The following is a 19,190-nucleotide window of genomic DNA, read 5'->3' as shown; positions in this document are numbered from 1 at the left end:
CAGCCCTGCCCGTGGGGTCTCCGCCCTCTGCAGTTTGAGCCCACCCCAGCCGCTGTCTGGGCCTGGAGTCAGCAGGGCACTGCTGGCTGGCCCACGGCCGAGTCCGGCCCCGTGGTCCAAGGGCTGGAAGGTTCACACTTGGCCGTCAGAGGCCTGCAGATACCACGGGCGCCGCGCTGGGTTGGTGACCTTTGGCCCAGCCAGCAGAGAGTCGTCCCTCTCTCCCCCGAGCCTGACTCACCCTGCTGGCACATGGGCCCCATGTAGCCGTCCACGCAGTGGCACTGCCCAGTGACAGCGTCGCAGTCAGCCCCACCCCCGCAGGAGCAGCGCAAGGCACAGCCTGGCCCGAAGAAGCCGCTTCTGCAGCCTGAGGGCACCAGACACGGGAGAGCCGGGCCTGAGTGCCACTCCCGTCTGCCTGCGGCCGAGACCCCAGGCTTCGGGCCACCCTGTGGGGGATGTGCGGGAGCAAGGACCTCGGGCCTCAGCTTCCCCGTCCTGCAGGAGCTCTCACATGGGAAAGCGCAGGGCACCAGGCACCGGCCCAGGATCACTGCCCCGCCTTCCCGCCCAGCCCCCGGCTGGCAAAGGGGAGCTGGCGGTCAGGGATGCTCCCTCCAGGGCGAGACGGCCAAGAGCCACGAGGACGTGTGTGGAGCCCCCAGGGCCGGCGCCTCCTCCCGGGCACGTCTGGGAGGCTGGCACGTTTCCTTCCCACCTAACTGGGCCCACGCCCAAGGGAGAGGCTAACCGGGGACTCAGGTGGGGGCCAGAGGGTGGGACTGGCCTTGACAACCCAAGCAGGAGCTCCGTGCTGGGGCCCCTGCAGAGGGAAGGGTTGGGCACGGTGCCCAGGCCACACGTGGCACAGGTGGGGCTCCTTCAACACGGTCAAAAACACTGACAGAGACCCGCGCCCATGCCCCCCACCAAGCGGGACCCCAGACTCACCCAGGTCACAGGTGGTCCCCATGAGCCCCGGGGGGCATAGGCAGTGGCCGGTGACAGGGTCGCAGGGCACCCCATCCTCGCAGTCACACTGCTGGTTGCAGCCTTCTCCAAATGAGCCCGGCTCACACCCTGGTGGGGGCAGTGGGCTTAGCATCACCTGTCCCGTACCCGGGGGTGAGGGACCGGATGGAGAACGTGGGCGCACGGACCACTCACCCTTCTCGCAGAACTGGCCGCGGAAGCCGGCAGGGCAGAGGCACCTGCCACTGACGGGGTCGCAGGGGGCGCCGTGCTGACACTCGCACGTCCCCCGGCAGCCAGCCCCGTGGAAGCCAGCGGGACAGGCTGAGGGAGACCCGGGTTGGAGCTCCTGACTCAGTTTGCCCAGAGTGAGCGAAGGACCGGGTCAGGGGCCCAGCTCCCCTGTCCTCCCACCCAGGCCCGGCCCTGAGCCGGGACCTCTGGCCCGGGAGCCCCACCGAAGCTGGGGTCAGGCCTCATCTCATCGGGCCCCCGCGGGGAGTGACACGGAAAGCGGAGGAGCGGATGCCGGGACAGGGGCCGACCCCACAACTCACGGTGCTCGCAGGCCTGGCCGTAGAAGCCGGGGTCGCAGTGGCAGGCGCCCGACGAGGGCTCACAGGTGCCGTGGTTGCGGCAGGAGCATTCCAGGCGGCAGGCAGCACCGTAGCGCCCGGCGGGGCAGGCTGGGGAGGGGGCCGGCAGGTCAGCCTCCTGCCACGGGAGAGCAGGGGGCACGGGGCTGGCCCCTGGGCACTAGCCTGATCCGCGGAGCCTGGCAGCCTCGCCCGGCCCTACAGCAACCTGCGGCCCCCGCAAACGCCCTCGAGCTATGGCCCCCCTCGGGAGCCTAGGGCCCCCACCCTGCCACCACCACACCGGGTACGGCCTCGCTCCCCTGCAGGTACCACCCCTGCAGCTCACACGGCGATGTGGCCCCCAGGCTGTCCCGGACAGACACTCACCCAGCTCACAGTGCAGCCCGGTCCAGCCCAGGCCGCAGGAGCAGCTGCCGCTGGCGGCGTGGCACAGGCCCCCGTTCCTGCAGGAGCACGTGTGCTCACAGTTCACACCAAACCGGTTCTGGGGGCAACCTGGGGACAGTCGGGCACTGCTCAGAGCTCTGGCCCAGGGACGCAACCCCCAGATCTGACAGTCATTCAACAAACACTCCCCGGGCCTCTCAGAACCAGTCCCTACCCCCTGGGCACACACGCACCAGGAAACAACACCAACCACATCCCGCCCGTCCATCCATCCTCCGCAGATGCCGGGCCTGGTCGGCGCTGAGGACAACACAGGACGAAAGGGGCCAGGGCCCGCCAGGGGCCGTGAGCGCCTGCCCAGCTGGCGGGAGGGGCTTAGGGAAGTCTTCCTGGAGGTGGCAACACAGAGGAGGCTGGGCAACCCTGCGCTCCAGGTGGCCCCTGTTCACACGCTGATTGACCCATGGCTACCGTCCTTCCCTGCGGGCCTCGGGGAGTGTGACCGGCCCCTTGACGAGGACCAGAGGGCGGCAGGGGGCTCAGACCTACCAGGGTGCGGGGCCAGGCCCAGCAGGGCCTTGAGGACCGTGCATGCCATCGTAAGCATGAGCCCCACCACAGTCCCCAGGGACTGCCCCAGCTCCCCACCACGGGCTGGGCTCCAGGCCTCCCTCTCTGTGGGGTCCCTGGCCACTGGGCCCGGTAGAAAGGCCAGAGGGACCCCAACCCAAGAGGACATCAGCCAGAAGGCTGGCTCCGTCCTCAGACGAAACAGCCGCCTGACCCCTCCTGCTGGGGGGGGCTCTGGGTCAGAACGGGTTCATCCCCCACTGGCCACAGGGAACTGGACAGGTCACTTGATGGCCTGAGCCTTGGAGTCACAGGTCAAGACAAGGCGTGGGATGCTATTGGATGACCCAATGACCCGAGTGGACGCTGCTGTCAACACAAGCTAGACCCTCACTTATCCTCAGGGCACTTGGGGGATTAATGGCGGGGACCCAGTTCTCCGCCAGTGACCCCAGGGCTTCACCCCATCACCCTCCCCCCCGAGGCTGAGGGAGTGATACCCATGAAGTATCCAAGGCAGCAGGGGGAGCAGGCTCTCACCGTGCTCACAGTGGACGCCGGTCCTCCCGGGGGGGCAGGAACAGGTGCCGGTCACGGGGTCACAAGCCGCCCCCTGCCCACAACTGCACACGTGGGCACAGCGGGGGCCGAAGCGGCCGTGTGGACAGGCTGCCAGGAGGAAATGGGAGGGTGGCCACTCCAGGCAGGATCCCCCCTCTCTCTGCCGTGTCAACCTGGGACAGGGCGGGATGGGCCAGGGAAGGCGGGGTGGGGAGACTCCCTTGTCTGCCCAGATGCGGTGGAGCTGCCTGCTGCCACGCCCCCTGCCTGCTGGCTCTGCTGGGGGCCGGCCTGCGCTGCGTTTCGCGTGACTCACGGCGGCCCCCCGCCCACCCCGCTAGCCCAGCCAGGATTCCAGATGATTGGAAAGGCCCCACCTGGCTCAGGGAAAGGCCATTCTCTCGGCAGCATGCCCAGCTGGCCTCTGCACGGCCCTGGTGGACACGGCCTGAGCCGGGGCACAGCACACGGCCAGGCAGAGCTGGCGGCAGGGATGCTTTGGTCACATGGAACCCCCAGCTCAGCCCGGCCTGCGGCCAGGCCCCGGGGGGCGGGCCCAAGAAGGGGGTGGTCAGGGGCTGTCCTCCCCGCAGGCTGGCTAACCCTAACCACCGAGGCGCAGGGAGGAGCTGCCCCTGCCCTCACCCTGGCCACTCACCGAGGCTGCAGTCCGTTCCGAGGAACCCAGGTGGGCAGTGGCAGGCCCCTGTGGCCGCGTCACAGGAGCCCCCATTGAGACACCCACACAGCTGCTCACAGCTGGGCCCGAACCGCCCGGGCGGGCACCCTGCAGGGGAGGGGCCAGCTGCCAGGGGCCAGGGGGCTCACAAAGCCCCTGACCTCCCACGTCATCCTTCCCGAGGGCCCAGCGGGCAGCATGGGCACACTCGCGTTGCTGGCAGCCGGCACCACGGTAGCCAGCGGCACACACGCAGGCCCCTGAGGCAGGGTGGCAGGCCTGGTCCTCGCCGGGACACTGACACTTCTGCCCACAGTTCTCCCCAAAGGCACCGGGCGGGCAGGCTGGGGTGAGGAGGCAGGAGGTCAGTGCCGGCCCTGCCTGGAGTGGGCATCCTCCTGGGAGTCGCCTCCCGGAGCCCCTCCTGGGGGTAGAGGTTTGGGGCCCAGCACAGGGGCACATGTGGCCTGAGCCACCCACTGCCCAAGGGCCTGCCCAGGTTGGTCACCTACCCTGCTCACAGCCGGGCCCAGTGAAGCCTGGGGGACAGTGACACTCTCCGGTGACGTGGTGGCAGGCAACGCCGGGTGGGCACTGGCAGCGCTGGGCACAGGCCTCTCCAAACCAGCCGGGCGTGCAGGCTGCAGGGAGGCATGGGCCCGGAGGGGTCGTCGTGTGAAGGGCCCAGCCCCACCCAGAGCACCAGCGGAGCTGGGGGCTCGCCATTCTCACACCGCAAGCCCCTCGATCCCGGCGGGCAGAGCCACGCCCTGGTGACGCGGTGGCAGGCGGCCCCCCCCGCCGGCAGGCACAGTTCTCCTCTCACAGAGAACCCGAACGCACCCTTGGGACAGGCTGCGGGGAAAGAGGCGGGCGGGCTGCTCTGGGCGGCTCCCTGGACAGAGGCGGGGAGGCCCCGGGAGCTCAGCCCACAGCCCTGCCCCCTACCTGTCCGTTGCCCACCCCGGGGAGGCCTCCACACCCTGGCGTGAGCCGAGGCCACACCGGAGGGGCCCTAACCCGCCCCACTCACGGCTCTGGCACTCATCCCCGGTCCAGCCGGCCGGACAGCGGCAGTGGCCTGTGTGCCGGTCACAGAGGCCGCCGTGGAGGCACCCGCAGACGTGCTGGCAGCCGGCTCCGGAGAACCCCGGGGGGCACTCTGCAGAGGCTGGGGCAGGGGAGGGGACCGGTGAGGGTCCAGCCCCTGGGGCCCAGGACACCCCCGCCCGCCCCTGCTTCCCGCACCCAGAGCCTCGGATCCCGTGTCCTTGGGAGGGAGGGGTGCTCAGTGGGCTGGTGACACTGCAGGCCACACCCCAGGACCCTGACCCCCAACTCCAGGCAGCCACAGGGGCAGGGGCTGCACCGAGGCACGCCGGGGCGCTGGCCCTGGGTTCCAGACCCCAGGGTCCCTCCTTCCTCCTCCGCCCGCCTGCCCGGCGCTCACCCTCCTCACAGGCCAGCCCAGCCCAGCCCTCGGGGCAGGTGCAGTGGCCTGAGACGGGGTCACAGGTGCCCCGGTTCAGGCAGAGGCAGGAGTGCTGGCAGTCCTTGCCGTAGAGGCCCGCGGGGCAGGCTGGGGAAACAGAGAAGTGACCTGCAGCATCCCCGCCAGCCAGGCCGGGGGCCTGAACCCTCGGAGGGCCAGCCCACTGGACCTGCAGGCCCGCCCCAAAGGGCAGGGACCTAGGGCTGCCTCTAGGACGACCTGCTCCAGGGCTCCCCGGGCCCCGCTGCCCAGCCTCCGGGGGCTCAGGGCTGAAGGGTGTGGTCCTAAGCCTTCCTCCCCTGCCCCGGTGCCCCATGGCGGGGGCATGGCCCCCACCCTCCCTGCCCTCCATTCCCAGTGAGCTGTGTGTCCACCTCGCGCCCGACACCGTGTGACCTTGCACGGCCCAGGGAGGGGCAAGCACGTTGCCTGACCCCAGACTCCTGGGCAGGGCTTACCCTGTAGGCAGGTGGGCCCCATCCAGCCAGGGCCACAGTGACACTGCCCGTGGACAGGATCACAGGAGGCCCCATTAAAGCAGGAGCAGGCCTGGCTGCAGTTGTGGCCGTACGTGTGGGCTGGGCAGGCTGCAGGAGAGAGGGGCGGTCAGGGGCCGGAGGGACGGACCCCGGGAGGGGCTGCAGCAGATGGTCCCGGGCTGCTGTGGTCCATCTGCCCCTCCCTCTGGCCTGGGCACCAGTCAGGGTGGCCACAGATAAGGACTGACCCTAACCCTAACGGGCAGCACCCAGGGCTGATGGGGGCCTCACGCACTCTGGGCACAGCGGGGACCCCGGCGGCCAGGAGGGCAGAGGCAGGAGCCGTTTACGGCGTCGCAGGGCACCCCGCTGCTGCAGTCACAGGCGCGGTGGCAGTCCACTCCGAAGAAGCCGGCAGGGCAGGCTGCAGGCAGGGGGCGGTGATGGGAGATGGCCAGGGGTCACGGGTCCCCACCCACACGCCCGGCCACGCCGGCCTGCACCCTGGCTCACCGCGCTCACAGAAGGTTCCCCTCCAGCCGGCCGGGCAGGTGCAGGCCCCACTGACATGGTCACAGGCTGCCCCGTGCTCACACTGGCACTGCCGCCCACAGCCCGGCCCGAAGTAGCCCTGGGGACACCCTGAGACACCAGACCATCAGCTGGGGGGACGGTGAGCCTGACCTAATCCTCCCCAGGCCTCCACCACCACCGGGCCAGGGCCCGGGACTGTGGGGCGGGAGGAGCCCCTCCACACCCAAGGCCTCTGCACCCGTCCCCCAGGCAGGAACCGAGCCCCAAGCCCTGGGGAGGAGGGAGCCCCAGGCCCACCCAGACCCACCAACCCGGCCAGGGCAAGGCCCTCGTTCCTTAGCAGACACCTTCCTCCCCTCCTCCAGGTGCCAGGTGTCCTGTGGGGCGCAACCGGCCCCACCTCTCCCTGCTGCGCCAGGTGGGCCTTCTGTTGGGCCCAGGCAGGTGGGAGGGTGGAGCCTGGCCCAGGCTGGGGAGGGATGGGGGTGGGCTCAGGCAAGGAGACTCCCTGTTTGTCCAGGAACAGGAAGGCAGGACTAGGTCCCCGACACTTGGGCACGTGCACACGCGCGTATGCATGTGCATGTGCGTGCGTGTGCGTGCGTGTGCGCGTGCGTGTGTGCATGTGCACGTGTGCGGGCGGGGCCGGGACTCACGCTGCTCGCACCGCAGGCCCACATAGCCGGCCTCACACAGACACAGGCCGCTGATGGCGTCGCAGCTCCCGTGGCCTGCGCTGCAGTTGCAGGTGTGGCTGCAGTCGGGGCCCCAGTGGCCGCTGTCACAGGCTGCAACAGGGGCCGGGTCACCCTGTGCAGGTGACCACAGCCACGATGGGGTCCAGGGCCCTCCCCGGGGCCTGGGCGGAGGCTTCCCCAGGGCAGGGCAGGGACGCTTGCACACCAGGCCGCCTACCTCTCTGGCAGCTGAGGCCGGTCCACCCTGGGGCGCAGCTGCAGTGGCCAGTCACCGGGTGGCAGAGCCCGTCGTTGACGCAGGAGCATCGCATCTGGCAGCTGGGCCCAAACCACCCTGCTGGGCAAGCTGCAGGGAGGGCAGGGTGAGCACACTGGGGACATGGACACGGGGGCAGGGGGACACGGGTACGGGACACAGGGGTGGGACACGGGGATCACAGGCGGGGCCGAGGTCGGGGCGGCGGGCACTCACTGTCCTGGCAGCGGCTGCCCGTGAAGCCGGGGCGGCACAGGCAGGCTCCGGTCTCAGGCTCACAGGAGGCACCGTGCTCGCACACCGGACAGATCTCCTGGCAGCCGAGCCCCCAGCGACCCTCAGGACAATCTAGCCCCACCACAGCCAGTCAGTCTCCCCTGGGGCCTTGCTGGGCCCATCGGGGAGCAGGAACATCTGTTCCCACCTGAGCTGTCCCGGAGGAGGGAGAGGGACAGGTCACGGGAACCCCCAGCCTCCTCATGGGTGGCAGGCTACAGGGCGTCCACCCCCAGAAAGGGAGCACCTGCCCTAGAATGGCTCAACAGGCAAAAGGGGGGCACCCAGAGTGAACAGGTGTCTAGAGGACAAGCCACAGGCCCGGGGAGGGCTGGGGGCCGCTGGTCAACCTGTCTCCACGGCTGACAGTTCCTAGCGTGTGCACCCTCTGTGGGCATGGCCGCAGGGCGGCCACAGATGCCCACGTCCAGACCCAAGGCTGGTTGGTGTGAGCTCTCGCAGTTGCTGTGGACTGGCCTGGGGTCTGCAGGGCTCCAGGGCTGAGGCCAGGGCTCCCCAAACACAGCTCAGTGCTGGGGTCCCCAAACACAGCCCAGAGTTGGGGTCCCCAAATAGGATCCAGGCTGGGCTCCCCAAACACAGCCGGGGGCTGGGGTCCCCAAACACGGCCTGGGGCTGGGGTCCCCAAATGGGATCCAGGCTGGGCTCCCCAAACACGGCCAGGAGTCATGCAGCCCAGGGCGGTTAGGAGAGCCCGGGACAAGGCTGCCACTCACCTGCCCCACAGTCAGCCCCGGTCCTCCCAGGAGGGCACAGGCACCGCCCCGTGACCAGGTCGCAGGGGGCGCCCTTGCAGGAGCAGGAGCCTGAGCAGTTCCTGCCGAACGTCCCGGCCGGGCACTCTGCGGGGGAGGGCGGGGGGCCTCAGCCACCACCACGGGGAGCTGCCGTCCTCCCCTTGCGGCCCCGCCCCGCCCCGGGCACCCGCCCCGGCACCTGCCCCCTGCCCCAGCAGCGTTGCTGGACACAGCTGCGGTCCCCTGGGTGACGAGGGCAGTCACGGGAGCGGGCAGGAGACGGGGGACATGGAGCAGGACGAGGAGGGGCCTGCTTGGGCTGACCCTCCTTGGGGAGTGGTGGTGAGGGGCAGCCTGGAGACCACAGGCCAGCAGGGCTCGGGGGGCGGGCAGTCAGGACCCTGGAGAGCGGGCGCAGGGCTGGCTCTGCCTTCCTCTCACTTTGGTGCACCCTGGGGACCCCCTGCTGGTCACCCCCCGTGTTCAGGAATGAGAGCGGCCAGGCGGCTCCGGGCCCACAGCAGGGCTTCGGGAAAGAATGCAGGGGCCTCGGAGCCTCGCCCCACCCGTGAGGGCTGCAGTGGCCGTTCTGGTGGCCTTGCAGGGCTCCGCGCCAGACCTCACACCTGCCCTGGCTGGGGAGGCAACGCGGTGGAGGGAGGGCCCTGCCAGCCCCAGCACCGTGTGGCTGCCCCAGTGCTGCCGGAGGGAATGCTCCCAGCTCAGGAAGGCCAGCACGGACCTGGAGAGGGCGGGCTGAGGCACCCTCCACACCAAAGAATCAGAGCCCACCCCGCACCCAAACACCCAGCGGGGCTGAGAACTGAGGACGCTCCCTGCCTGAGGGGCGTGAGGTGTCAGGGGGTGGGCGGGCGCCAGGCCTGGGGTCTCCCTGGGCCCCGAGATGGGCTCCGGACAAAGAACACACCTGGTGAACTGTTGCCGTGAGGGCCCATGGCGTGCGGACACAGGCCCGCCCACTGGACCGCAGGTGCAGCGCAGGGCACTCACACAGGCACCCACGCAGTGCGGACCGGGGCGGGCAGGGAGGCCCAGCGCGGCGGATGGAGCTGTCCCGCCACCTAGGGGAGCCCCCGCTCCACTGACTGGGGGCAGACGCGTGTTTGGGGGTTAATACTTTCCAGACCTAACAGCAGCGGGGAGCCCGTCACTGCTGTAAAAATATGTGTGTCATTTCCTGTGGCTCATCCTTGGGGCCCTGGAGGCTTTATAAAGAAAAAAGGAAAAGGAAGACGAAGAAAACCAGCAGGGGAGGGCTGGGGTGAGGCCTTCCGTGTCCCAGCACACGGGCCGCCAGAGGGCAGGTGCAGGCAGGCCTGCCGCGTGCGGGAGTGCAGGGGGAGACTGACCCCGGCTGGGGCTGCGCGGTGGCCCCCAGGTGCAGGCAGGCCTGCCGCGTGCGGGAGTGCAGGGGGACACTGACCCCCGGCTGGGGCTGCGCGGTGGCCCCCAGGCCACTTAGGGGCAGCTCTGGCTGAGGGGGACTCGAGCCGCTGCCCCGGTCGGGGTCACACCAGTCACACCGCAGGCCCCCTCGGCCCCCACCTGCCCGCCCGCTGACGGGTGAGGACAGTGTGCCAAGGGAGGTCCCAACCTCCCTGCACCCCGTCGGCGGCCACGGCAGCCCCACTGCTCAAAGCCAGGGCGCCCCCATGTAAACGAGGGGCCCCCAGCCTCCAGCCTTGCCCGTGCCTGGTGCCCACTCATGCCGCCCCCCGGCCCGGGCGTCCACGTGGAGGGCCTTTGGTCACCACCCGCGCCCCACGCCGGCACCTCCGGCCCAGACTTCGCTCCGAGCCAACACCCTCGGGAGCAGCCTCTGTCCTGCTGGCTCAGACCCACCAGGAAGGAGCCCCTGGCCCAGCTTCCAGCACAAATCTCACTTAGTGTGTCCTGTGATAGAGTGAGTGGGCAGGTGAGGGAGGAAGGGGGCAATCTTGGAGAGGCACTGGCCCTTCTCCAGGCCTCCCTGCACGTGCGTGCACGCACACACACACACACACACACACACACACGCACACACGCACACACACGAGTTCCCGCCCTCTCGGTGCACAGAGACAGGCAGACCTGTGGCTGAGTCACCGCCGCGTGACCAGGGTGGGGACATGGCAGGTCAAGATGCCACCAGGACCAGCACTTCTGGTGCCCGCAGCCCAGCACGGGCCAGATGACCTGCACCCCACCCGCACACCAGGGCTGGTTGCTCACCTTGGCTGCAGTCCTCCCCCTGGTAGCCGGCAGGACACTGCTTCCCACACTGGCCGCTGACGGGGTCACAGGCCACGCCCGGGGGGCAGGTGCACGCCTGCCGGCAGCCTGGCCCAAAGAAGCCCGGCTGGCACTCTGCAGGGGGAGAGGGAAGAGGGGTCTGCAGGGTTCGCCGGCCCTGAGGCCCTCCCTCCGCAGCTCTGCACTCACCATCCTGGCACCGCTCGCCCCCGAAGCCCGCCTTGCAGGCGCAGCTGCCGTCCCTCCTGTCACACGCGCGCGTGTTCCACTGCTCACACTGGCACTCCTCCGAGCAGCCCGGCCCGAAGGCCCACGGAGGGCAGGCTGCACCCCAGAACCAACCGTGAGGGGCCTGTCCCCTGCGAGCGCCCACCCTCCCCAGCCCAGGGTCTCCGGGACCCCACGCAGAGCCGCTGGTTTGTGCCCATTCCACAGATGACAAACAGGGTCTCAGAGAGGCACTTCCCAGCCAGGAAACGCGCAGGTCCTCACTGCCTCCCTCACACAATCCTTCTACAAAGAGCTGCTAGGATGAAGTCTGCTTGCTTTTAGCCAGCATCCCACCGCCCCTCCCATCCCAGGTGTCTATGGACGCAGAGAGGGGTGACCCCACCGGGGGCTCAGGACTTGCTGCCAGGAATGTCCTGGAGCTTCCGAGGGAGGCCTGCCCCTGCCCACGCTCAGCCCACGCACCAGCCTGGCTGGGGCCGGCACCGCCCACCCGGACAGGCGCCCTGGCGGCCAGTGCAGTCCAGAGGACGTGGCTTTGAGCCCACAGACCCCACACCCCAGCCGGGGCACTTGCTGAGCCCCCGCAACCTCATCTGTAAACAGTGACCGTCCAACACAAGCTGGACCACGGGCAGGAAGCACCCGGCCCGTGCTGTGGCCCCGCCCCCGGCCACGGGCGGCCAGCGGGCAGTGGGACTCACCCAGGTGGCAGAAGCGGCCGTAGAGCCCCGGGTCGCAGAGGCAGGCCCCGTAGAGGCGGTGGCAGCGGCTCCGGTTGGCACAGTGACACTTCTTAGCGCAGTGCTTGCCGTAGAAGCCTCTGGGGCAGCCTGGGGGACGGGGAGCCTCTTGACCGCCCACCCGGACCCGGCCCCGCCCGAGGAGGCGGGGGACAGGGAGCCTCTTGACTGCCCACCCGGACCCGGCCCCGCCCGAGGAGGCGGGGAACGGGAGCCTCTTGACTGCCCACCCGGACCCGGCCCCGCCCGAGGAGGCGGGGGACGGGGAGCCTCTTGACTGCCCACCCGGACCCGGCCCCGCCCGAGGAGGCGGGGGACGGGAGCCTCTTGACTGCCCACCCGGACCCGGCCCCGCCCGAGGAGGCGGGGGACGGGAGCCTCTTGACTGCCCACCCGGACCCGGCCCCGCCCGAGGAGGCGGGGGACGGGGAGCCTCTTGACTGCCCACCCAGACTCGGCCCCGCCCGAGGAGGCGGGGGACGGGGAGCCTCTTGACTGCCCACCCGGACCTGGCCCCGCCCGAGGAGGCGGGGGACGGGGAGCCTCTTGACTGCCCACCTGGACTCGGCCCCGCCCGAGGAGGCGCCCCCAGGGGCCCCAGGACCAGCACAGGAGTCAGGAGAGACCTGGGCCCCCAGCAGCCTGGGGACCGTGCACCCCGGACAGGGAGGGTCCCGGGGGGTGGCGAGGGCATCACGAGGGCAGGGCAGCCACGACGTGCACCCCGTGGATGCGGCCATCTGCCTGGCTGGCCCGTGCCCCTAGGGTCTGCGGCCTGGATGGCGGCCAGAGCGGGATGCCAAGCACGTCCCCAGCACACACATGGGAGACGCTCAAAGAAAGCCCACCCTCCTCGTCTGACCGGCACCTGCAGCGTCCTGACGTCTGTCCCTCGGTGGTCACCTAGCCTGAACCTCTGGGCCTCACAGAGGGAAGGACACGGGCCCAAGCTCAGGGGGCCCAGGGCCAGGACAGGGCTCTGGCATTCCTTCCCAAAACGCTCCCCTCCAGCTCTGTCCTGCCCCTGTCCTGCCTACTGAAGGGCCTCAGGGAGCTGGATGGTGACCCCAAGGCACGTCCACATCCTACCCACCAGGATCACCAGGTGGGGCCATCCTGCACTGTCGGAGCAGGCCTAACCCAACAAGTGTCCTTAGAAGAGAAAGGAGAGGGAGGCCGGAGACGAGAAGAGGAGGCCACGGGGAGACAGAGGCACAGACTGGGGGGAAGCAGCCACGAGCCCGGGGCACCTGGAGTCTAAGAGACTAGTACGGGGCCCCTGAGAATTGGGACGAACGTCCTCAAGCTCACCTGCACGGGCACACTTTACCCACAGGACCCCGACTGAGACCTGGTCTCCAGGAAGCCACACCACGTCATGAGCAGAAGCTCAGAAGCTCTAAAATGCAGACGCTTTATCTGCCGGCAGCCCCTTGGGTCCGTCAGGGCCCATCACACATACAGCGCCCAACAGGCAGTGGGCTCTCAGCCTCGGCAGAAGAGGGATGGCAGATCGCAGGGGAAGATGGGCAGGGACGCTAACCAAGCCGAGAAGGTGACCAGAGGGAGGGGGTGGAAAGCCCTGCCTGGCCGCCCCGGGGCTTAGAAACCTGCCCCGCAGAGTTCCCACGGGCAGGGGACAGGTCCACCGATTGCTGCCATCCGCTGCTAAGGCAGGAAGTCCTTGATATGTTAGCTACATCCGCCAGCAAAAGAAGCAGAAACTTAAAGTTCTGAAGACTTTAAGATGAGGCGTCAAGCCCCTGGGAAACTTATGCGGACTCTAGTTCCTCCAGAAATGTTGCAACTCCCAAGTTAAAAAGGATGGTAATGTCGTCCCGTGCAGCCGCAGCCCGGGCATGCTCCCTTCTGCAAATCCCACCCAGCCATCATATAGCTCTCCTTGAATGCTTCCAGGAACAGGGAGCTCACTACCTCCCCGGGGACCCTGTTACAAAAGTGCTATTCTTCCAACAAGTCCTCACCACCTGCTATAGTCAGGCCCCAGGAGAATCATCAGATGTAGAAAATTCAATGCCTCTTCCACTGAAGGGTCTCATCCTTCCCCCAGAAGGAAGGAGACTAGGAGCTGAGAGGTAGTGCCCACCCCTCCCCTCCACCCAGAGGACAACCCTGGAGGCACAGGAGGGGCTGCACCCACCGTCCTCACAGCGGGCTCCACTGACACCCGGAGGGCAGCGGCAGGCCCCCGTCACAGGGTCGCAGGTCCCGCCGTTCTGACAGCTGCAGGAGAAGCTGCAGTTCTTCCCGAAGGTGTCTGGGGGACAAGCTGCAGGGGACACAGAGAAGCACAAGGGTCACTGGCCCGCAGGAGGACTCGGGGCCCAGAAGCCCCTCCAGAGACACTGAGACACCCTCCTGGGGGTCGAGCCACCCAGTTCAAAAGCAACTTCCCAGAGTAGCACCCGATGGCACTCGTGCTCCCTGCCCCTGCCCACGGGCACGGCAGACATCTCTAATCAATCGCCCCATCCTCTCCCTCTGAACTCCGACACGTCCACCTTCTCAACCAGCACTTTCAGAGTGGGTCACTGGCAGACCCTCAGACACGGTCACTACGGCCCTTGAGACTACTGGGGTCGCTGGAAGGGCGTGGACAGGCCCTGGACAGAGCCTGCGAAAGCAGCTTTCAAATGTGCTTCAGTGACCAACTTGGTGCGTGGCCCGGGGAGGCGACCTCTCCCCTCTGGGACTCGGGCATGACTGGCCCACCCGCTCGCTGCTCTTTATGTCCTAGTTGTTGGCTTGTCCGGACCCCCAACCACCGTGACATCTGTGAGGGGCAGACAGCAGGCCCTGCTAGCCCCTGGGGTCTCCCAGCACCCAGAACAGGGCCTGGCAAGGAGCAGGAAGCCAAGAGACCCTGAATGAACGAGTGAACGAGTGAACGGATGGACCTGTGGAGCCCCTGCCCAGGGCCGGCAGGGAGGCGTAAACTGTGTGTGCTGCGCAGGACCTGGGGCTCAGGGGCCCCGCCCACACCCTGCTCTCACAGCAGTCTCACCTTCATTGCAGATAAGCCCGGTCCAGCCGTCGGGGCAGTCACAGCCACGCAGGCTGGGGAGGCAGGTCCCCCCGTTCCTGCAGTCAGCGCAGGTCAAGCTGCAATCTGGGCCAAAGGAATCGTCCAGGCAGACTGGGGGACACAGCGGGAGAGGGGCCTCAGAGCCTGGCCCCTGGCGCTGGACCCCGCCCAGCATCAGGCCGGAGAAGGGGCACAAGGGACGTCCTCAGACTGTGAGGGCCCCACGTGGGCGAGCGGAGATGTGGGACCTAGATGGGGGGCCGGGAAGGGCTCTAAGCAGAGAGCTAGTGGCCCCATCCCAGGATCAGCCCCGGGCGCGCTGGGCAAACTGACCAAGCAGCTTGGCCTCTCTGCGCCTTGGTCCAACGAGGCCCTCACGGGAGCCCTTCCTCACACCCAAGACCGCAGGGTGGGCAGCAGCCGGGCGGAGGGGGCGCTGGTAGAGAAGCCCTGGGGACGGGCGACCTCTCACCAAACTTCTCTTGCAGCGTGTGTTCGCCCCGCGCCGCCTCCTTCTCGGCCCCGACGTGGTCATCTTGGAAGAGGTGGGGCAGCTCGTCCTGGAGCACCGCTATGTGCGGGAGGGGCTGCACCAGGGGCAGGTGGCCGTCCAGGCCCACCTCGGGCATCTCCAGGGCTGGGCGGAGCACAGAGGGCCCTGAGCCCCTGCCGCCCCCCACCCCCGGCCTCCCCGGGCTTGGACTCCCTGCCCCTCAGTGCCTAGAGGCAGCTCCAGGCCTGAGCCCCACCCCAGGGCCCCTCCTCACCCCAGCCACTCCTGACCCTACTTCTCAGGACAGAGGAGGCTCTGGGCTCTGAGGCCCTGACCCATGCCACGTCTACCCCGGCTGTCCTGGCTCCCACGCTGGCCCTAGGGACCCTGAGCACGGAGCGGGTGTGGGGACAGGAGCAGCTCTCTGGCCCTCTGGACGCTGCCCTCGGTCCCGGGAACCGCGTCCGTCCTCTCACCTGGGCAGGGCAGGAGGCGACTCCAGGGCCCCTGAGTAACACCCTGCCTGGGGGCGCCTGTCTGTCCGGCCCCTCCCCCCAGCTCTGCTGCCCCCGGCCTGTCCCACGGCGAGAGGCAGGACAGAAGTGGGGTCCGTCCAGCCAGGAGGGTGGGGTCCCCATGGTGGCCAGCAGAGACTCACGGCTGCAGCCCCGGCGGTCCTCGCCCAGCAGGTAGCCATCCTCGCAGGAGCACTGAAAGGAGCCGGCCAGGTTCGTGCAGCGGTGCTCACAGCCGCCACGGCCGGAGGCGCACTCGTCCACGTCTGCGGGCACACCCAGGGCAGCTGGCGCCTGTCCTCCGGGGGTCGGGGTCTCGGGGGCCCCTCCTGCCCCGGCCCTGCCCGCTGCACAAGTGCCTGCTGGGTGATACCCAGGCCACAGCCATCCTCCTGTGCCCAGGGTCAGAGGGACAGGGTGCACTGCCTGAGGGAGGCCAGGCTGGGAGCAGCCAGGGGTGCAGGCCCAGCCCGAGAAAAAGACAGTGACCTCAGGCGGGGGACGGAGTGGGCAGGTCCCCACAGCCCTGCCGATGGCAGGGGCCCAACCAGCACCCACTCCCCAGCCAACACAGCTGCCTACCGCTCACCCTCACAGCCGCAGCCATCGGCGCCAAGCTGGTAGCCGGCATAGCAGCTGCACTCGTAGCCGCCAGGGCTATTGGTGCAAACCTGCTGGCAGCACGGGGAATCGGCACAGTCATCGACATCTGCAGGGCACACACCACAGCCCGGCTGGCACCCAGGTGCCCGCCCGCGTGTGCATCCTTCCACAGCACACCAGTGTGTGCATACCTGCACACAACCACATGCACACCTGCACACACCACACGCACACCTGCACACACCACACGCACAGCTGCACATACCACACGCACACCTGTACACAACCACATGCACACCTGCACACACACCTGCACACAACCACACGCACAGCTGCAGGCTCCCACACACACCTTCATGCAACCCCATGCACACAGCCCCATGCACACACCTACATGTGAGTTGCATGTACTCTCACACACTCACACATGCACACGTGTCCTGGTCCTGCACACACAGACACACGCAAGACACAGGTCACGGCCCCAGGGCCGTCCCGCCTGCTGTGGGGGCAGACTGGGGGCTGGAGGGTAGTGGGGAGTCATCCCGGAAGCAGGGTCTCCCCGTGCAGAGGGCATGCTCGCACACCACAGTGTTTCGGGTGCTACTCCCGGCACGTGGGCGTTTGACCAGGTGGCTGAGCAGAGGTGGAGGTGTGGTGGGCGCTTGGCAGGCTGGGTCGCGATGCTGCCTCTCACTAGGGCCCCTCGTACTCCTCCCGCCTCCACCCGGGGCAGGACAGGGGGTGATGGGAGGGCGCGTCCCCGTCATGGCATCAAGGCCAGGTGCAGACCCAGGGCAGCAGCAAGTCCCTGGCTTGGGGGTGGGGCGCCCGGGAGGGAGGCGGCGCGAACCAATGCACGTCCTCTGGTCCTCGTCCAGCTCGTAGCCGCGGGGGCAGGTGCACACGGGCCCTGTGCTGCTGTGGCTGCAGCTGTGGGAGCAGCCGCCGTTGTCCGCCTCGCAGCTGTTCACTATCTCCATCTCGATCCCTGCGGCGACACCCGCCACCAGGGACGTGGGACAGGGGCTGGGGTGACACCCCGAGCCGGCACGGCCCTCCCGGCCCCAGCCGCTGCCACTCTGCTGGGAAACAGGCAGCACAGAGCTCCTGGGCCAGGCGGGCTCTGGAACCCTCTGTCCTCCTGGGGTGTCCCGTCCTCCTCCCACCCTCCCGGGTCCCACACGCAGCCCCCAAGCCCAGCACTGCCCTTGATTGACAAGGAATCTCTGCCCCTCGGCCAAAGCGAGCTGGCAGCCGTGGTGGGCTGGGACTGGGGAGCTCTCTTGCCCCGCAGGCCCCTCCACGCCCCGTGGTGTTATTGCCCACTGCCCACTCACGGTAGCACTGCCGGCCATCAGCACCCAGCTCGTAGCCTGCGTTGCATACACACTTAAAGGACCCATGAGTGTTGAGGCAGCCGTGGGCACACTGGGCCAGGCCTGTGGCACATTCATCCACATCTGGGTGGGAGACATGGGCGGGGTGGGGGGCTCTGGGCCACTGACCTGAGAGACTCGGCCCCCAGGGGTGGTCTCTGCAGAGGGGTCAGGGCCCAGGGCGCCAGGGCCCTCTCCCGCCTTCCCTCTGAGCACCTGTGTTTTCACCATCACACTCCAGGTGTGGAGCCGAGCTCCCTCCCAGGGCGAGGAAGCCATGGCTGGAAGTCTGGGCTCAGGCCCCACCAACAGCATCAGGTGAGGGGCTCTACCTCTCTGAGCCCGCGGTCTCTGAGGTGTGCATGTCCCGCCCTCGCCAAGCCTCCCCCCATCCAGGGCCGGGCACAGGAGGAGCCTTTTACCACCAGCCTCTGGGGGGCCATCCGGAGAAAGCGCACGCTGACATCGAGGGAGAGGCTACCAGCTTCTTCCCCGCAGCCACGTGGCACTGGCCTCAGGACACAAATCCCAGTGTCCCCGACAACTGCTTTGGTCCCACCCCTGAGAGTCCATGGGACGAAGCTGACCCTCAGGCCCGTCTCCCACTGCACCCTCTGAAGCCACCTCCATCCAGAGTGCCAGGACGTGCCCGTCACATCGGCAACGATGCCTAAAACGCTTTCCTGGTGGTGACATGGAACCACAAGCTTCCACACCTGCGGGCCCCGTCTCTCTGATGGCCATCCGGCAGGATGCCTGGGAAAATGACTGCTGCCTGCCCTGGACACACCGTATCGCTTCAGAGTTACGGGGGATGCGCACAGACCCCTCCCCAAGGCTGCTCGTCCAGAGCCGCCTGCAAAGGGAGGAGCAGGGACACCTGAGTCCCATGACTGGGAAACTAACAAACACCGCATAGCGGACACCCATGCAGCCAGGAGGTCGGAGCGCGTTCTAGAGAGCTGCGCCCGACCGGGCTCCGGGGTGATGCTAAACGTGCCCACGAACCAACAAGCCGTAGAGACACCTGGAAGCCGACACGGGGCCGCCACCCGGGTCACGGTGACGCTTCCTCCTCTCTCCTCCCTCACCCTTTCCTGTCCCCCTAACAAGCAGGTACTACTTAGGTAACACGAGAAACATATAAAAATAACAAGGCAACCTGAGATCTGCCTTCCTGCCGACATGAGACTCTCGCTGGGAGCAGCTCCTTGGGTTCCTGCCCCTGCTCTCTACCCTCCACCCCCACCCTGCCCCCCAGCCCCAGAGATAAACCTGCGTCATTCCAGGTCACCCAAGGGTGACAACAGGGGCCGCCCCACACCCACAGGCCGGTGCAGGGGGATGTGAGGAGGCGAGCCCCGCACAGCTGACCTGGACCAGCCCGAGGGCAGGGAGGGCGTCTTACCTTCGCAGGCCTTGCGGTCCGCCGCCAGCCGGTATCCTGCGTGGCACTCGCAGCGGGCAAGGCCCCGGAGCGCCCGGCACGTGTGCATGCAGCCGCCGTTCTGATCCGCACACGGGTTCCTCCCTACGGCCGCAGCCAGGGGCATGGAGGCAAAGGCAAGAGATGGGGGCTCTGGCAGTTCGGGGTGCCTTCTCCGGGGCCTCTCGTGAGGCCCCCACCTGGAGCTCTCACCCTTCCTGCTCTGGCCTGACGGGCTGG

General features: G+C 68.3%; 1 protein-coding gene across 3 annotated transcripts in view; it reads right to left on the bottom strand.

The window, feature by feature from the left end:
• The window catches only part of MEGF6 (multiple EGF like domains 6), a 101,856-nt gene that overhangs the window by 5,715 nt on the left and 76,951 nt on the right, over window positions 1-19,190 (bottom strand). For all 3 annotated transcript variants that reach the window (XM_073797140.1, XM_073797133.1, XM_073797143.1), the window contains 28 exons: window positions 18,933-19,055; window positions 17,486-17,608; window positions 16,999-17,136; window positions 16,132-16,251; window positions 15,686-15,808; window positions 15,007-15,171; window positions 14,514-14,645; window positions 13,650-13,778; window positions 11,450-11,578; window positions 10,707-10,841; window positions 10,497-10,631; window positions 8,244-8,369; window positions 7,447-7,578; window positions 7,192-7,320; window positions 6,933-7,064; window positions 6,256-6,384; window positions 6,038-6,166; window positions 5,722-5,850; window positions 5,222-5,350; window positions 4,805-4,942; window positions 4,284-4,412; window positions 3,751-3,879; window positions 3,072-3,200; window positions 1,941-2,069; window positions 1,533-1,661; window positions 1,171-1,299; window positions 955-1,083; window positions 242-370 (listed from right to left, as the gene is read on the bottom strand). In XM_073797140.1, the coding sequence (XP_073653241.1) occupies window positions 242-370; window positions 955-1,083; window positions 1,171-1,299; window positions 1,533-1,661; window positions 1,941-2,069; window positions 3,072-3,200; window positions 3,751-3,879; window positions 4,284-4,412; window positions 4,805-4,942; window positions 5,222-5,350; window positions 5,722-5,850; window positions 6,038-6,166; window positions 6,256-6,384; window positions 6,933-7,064; window positions 7,192-7,320; window positions 7,447-7,578; window positions 8,244-8,369; window positions 10,497-10,631; window positions 10,707-10,841; window positions 11,450-11,578; window positions 13,650-13,778; window positions 14,514-14,645; window positions 15,007-15,171; window positions 15,686-15,808; window positions 16,132-16,251; window positions 16,999-17,136; window positions 17,486-17,608; window positions 18,933-19,055 (3,657 nt within the window). The remainder of the gene's footprint in view (window positions 1-241; window positions 371-954; window positions 1,084-1,170; window positions 1,300-1,532; window positions 1,662-1,940; window positions 2,070-3,071; window positions 3,201-3,750; window positions 3,880-4,283; window positions 4,413-4,804; window positions 4,943-5,221; window positions 5,351-5,721; window positions 5,851-6,037; window positions 6,167-6,255; window positions 6,385-6,932; window positions 7,065-7,191; window positions 7,321-7,446; window positions 7,579-8,243; window positions 8,370-10,496; window positions 10,632-10,706; window positions 10,842-11,449; window positions 11,579-13,649; window positions 13,779-14,513; window positions 14,646-15,006; window positions 15,172-15,685; window positions 15,809-16,131; window positions 16,252-16,998; window positions 17,137-17,485; window positions 17,609-18,932; window positions 19,056-19,190) is intronic.

The sequence above is a fragment of the Tursiops truncatus genome, chromosome 1, assembly GCF_011762595.2.
Source record: "Tursiops truncatus isolate mTurTru1 chromosome 1, mTurTru1.mat.Y, whole genome shotgun sequence".
Lineage (NCBI taxonomy): Eukaryota > Metazoa > Chordata > Mammalia > Artiodactyla > Delphinidae > Tursiops > Tursiops truncatus.
The sequence above is the reverse complement of the archived record's forward strand: the minus strand, read 5'-3'. Positions and strand labels throughout refer to the sequence as shown.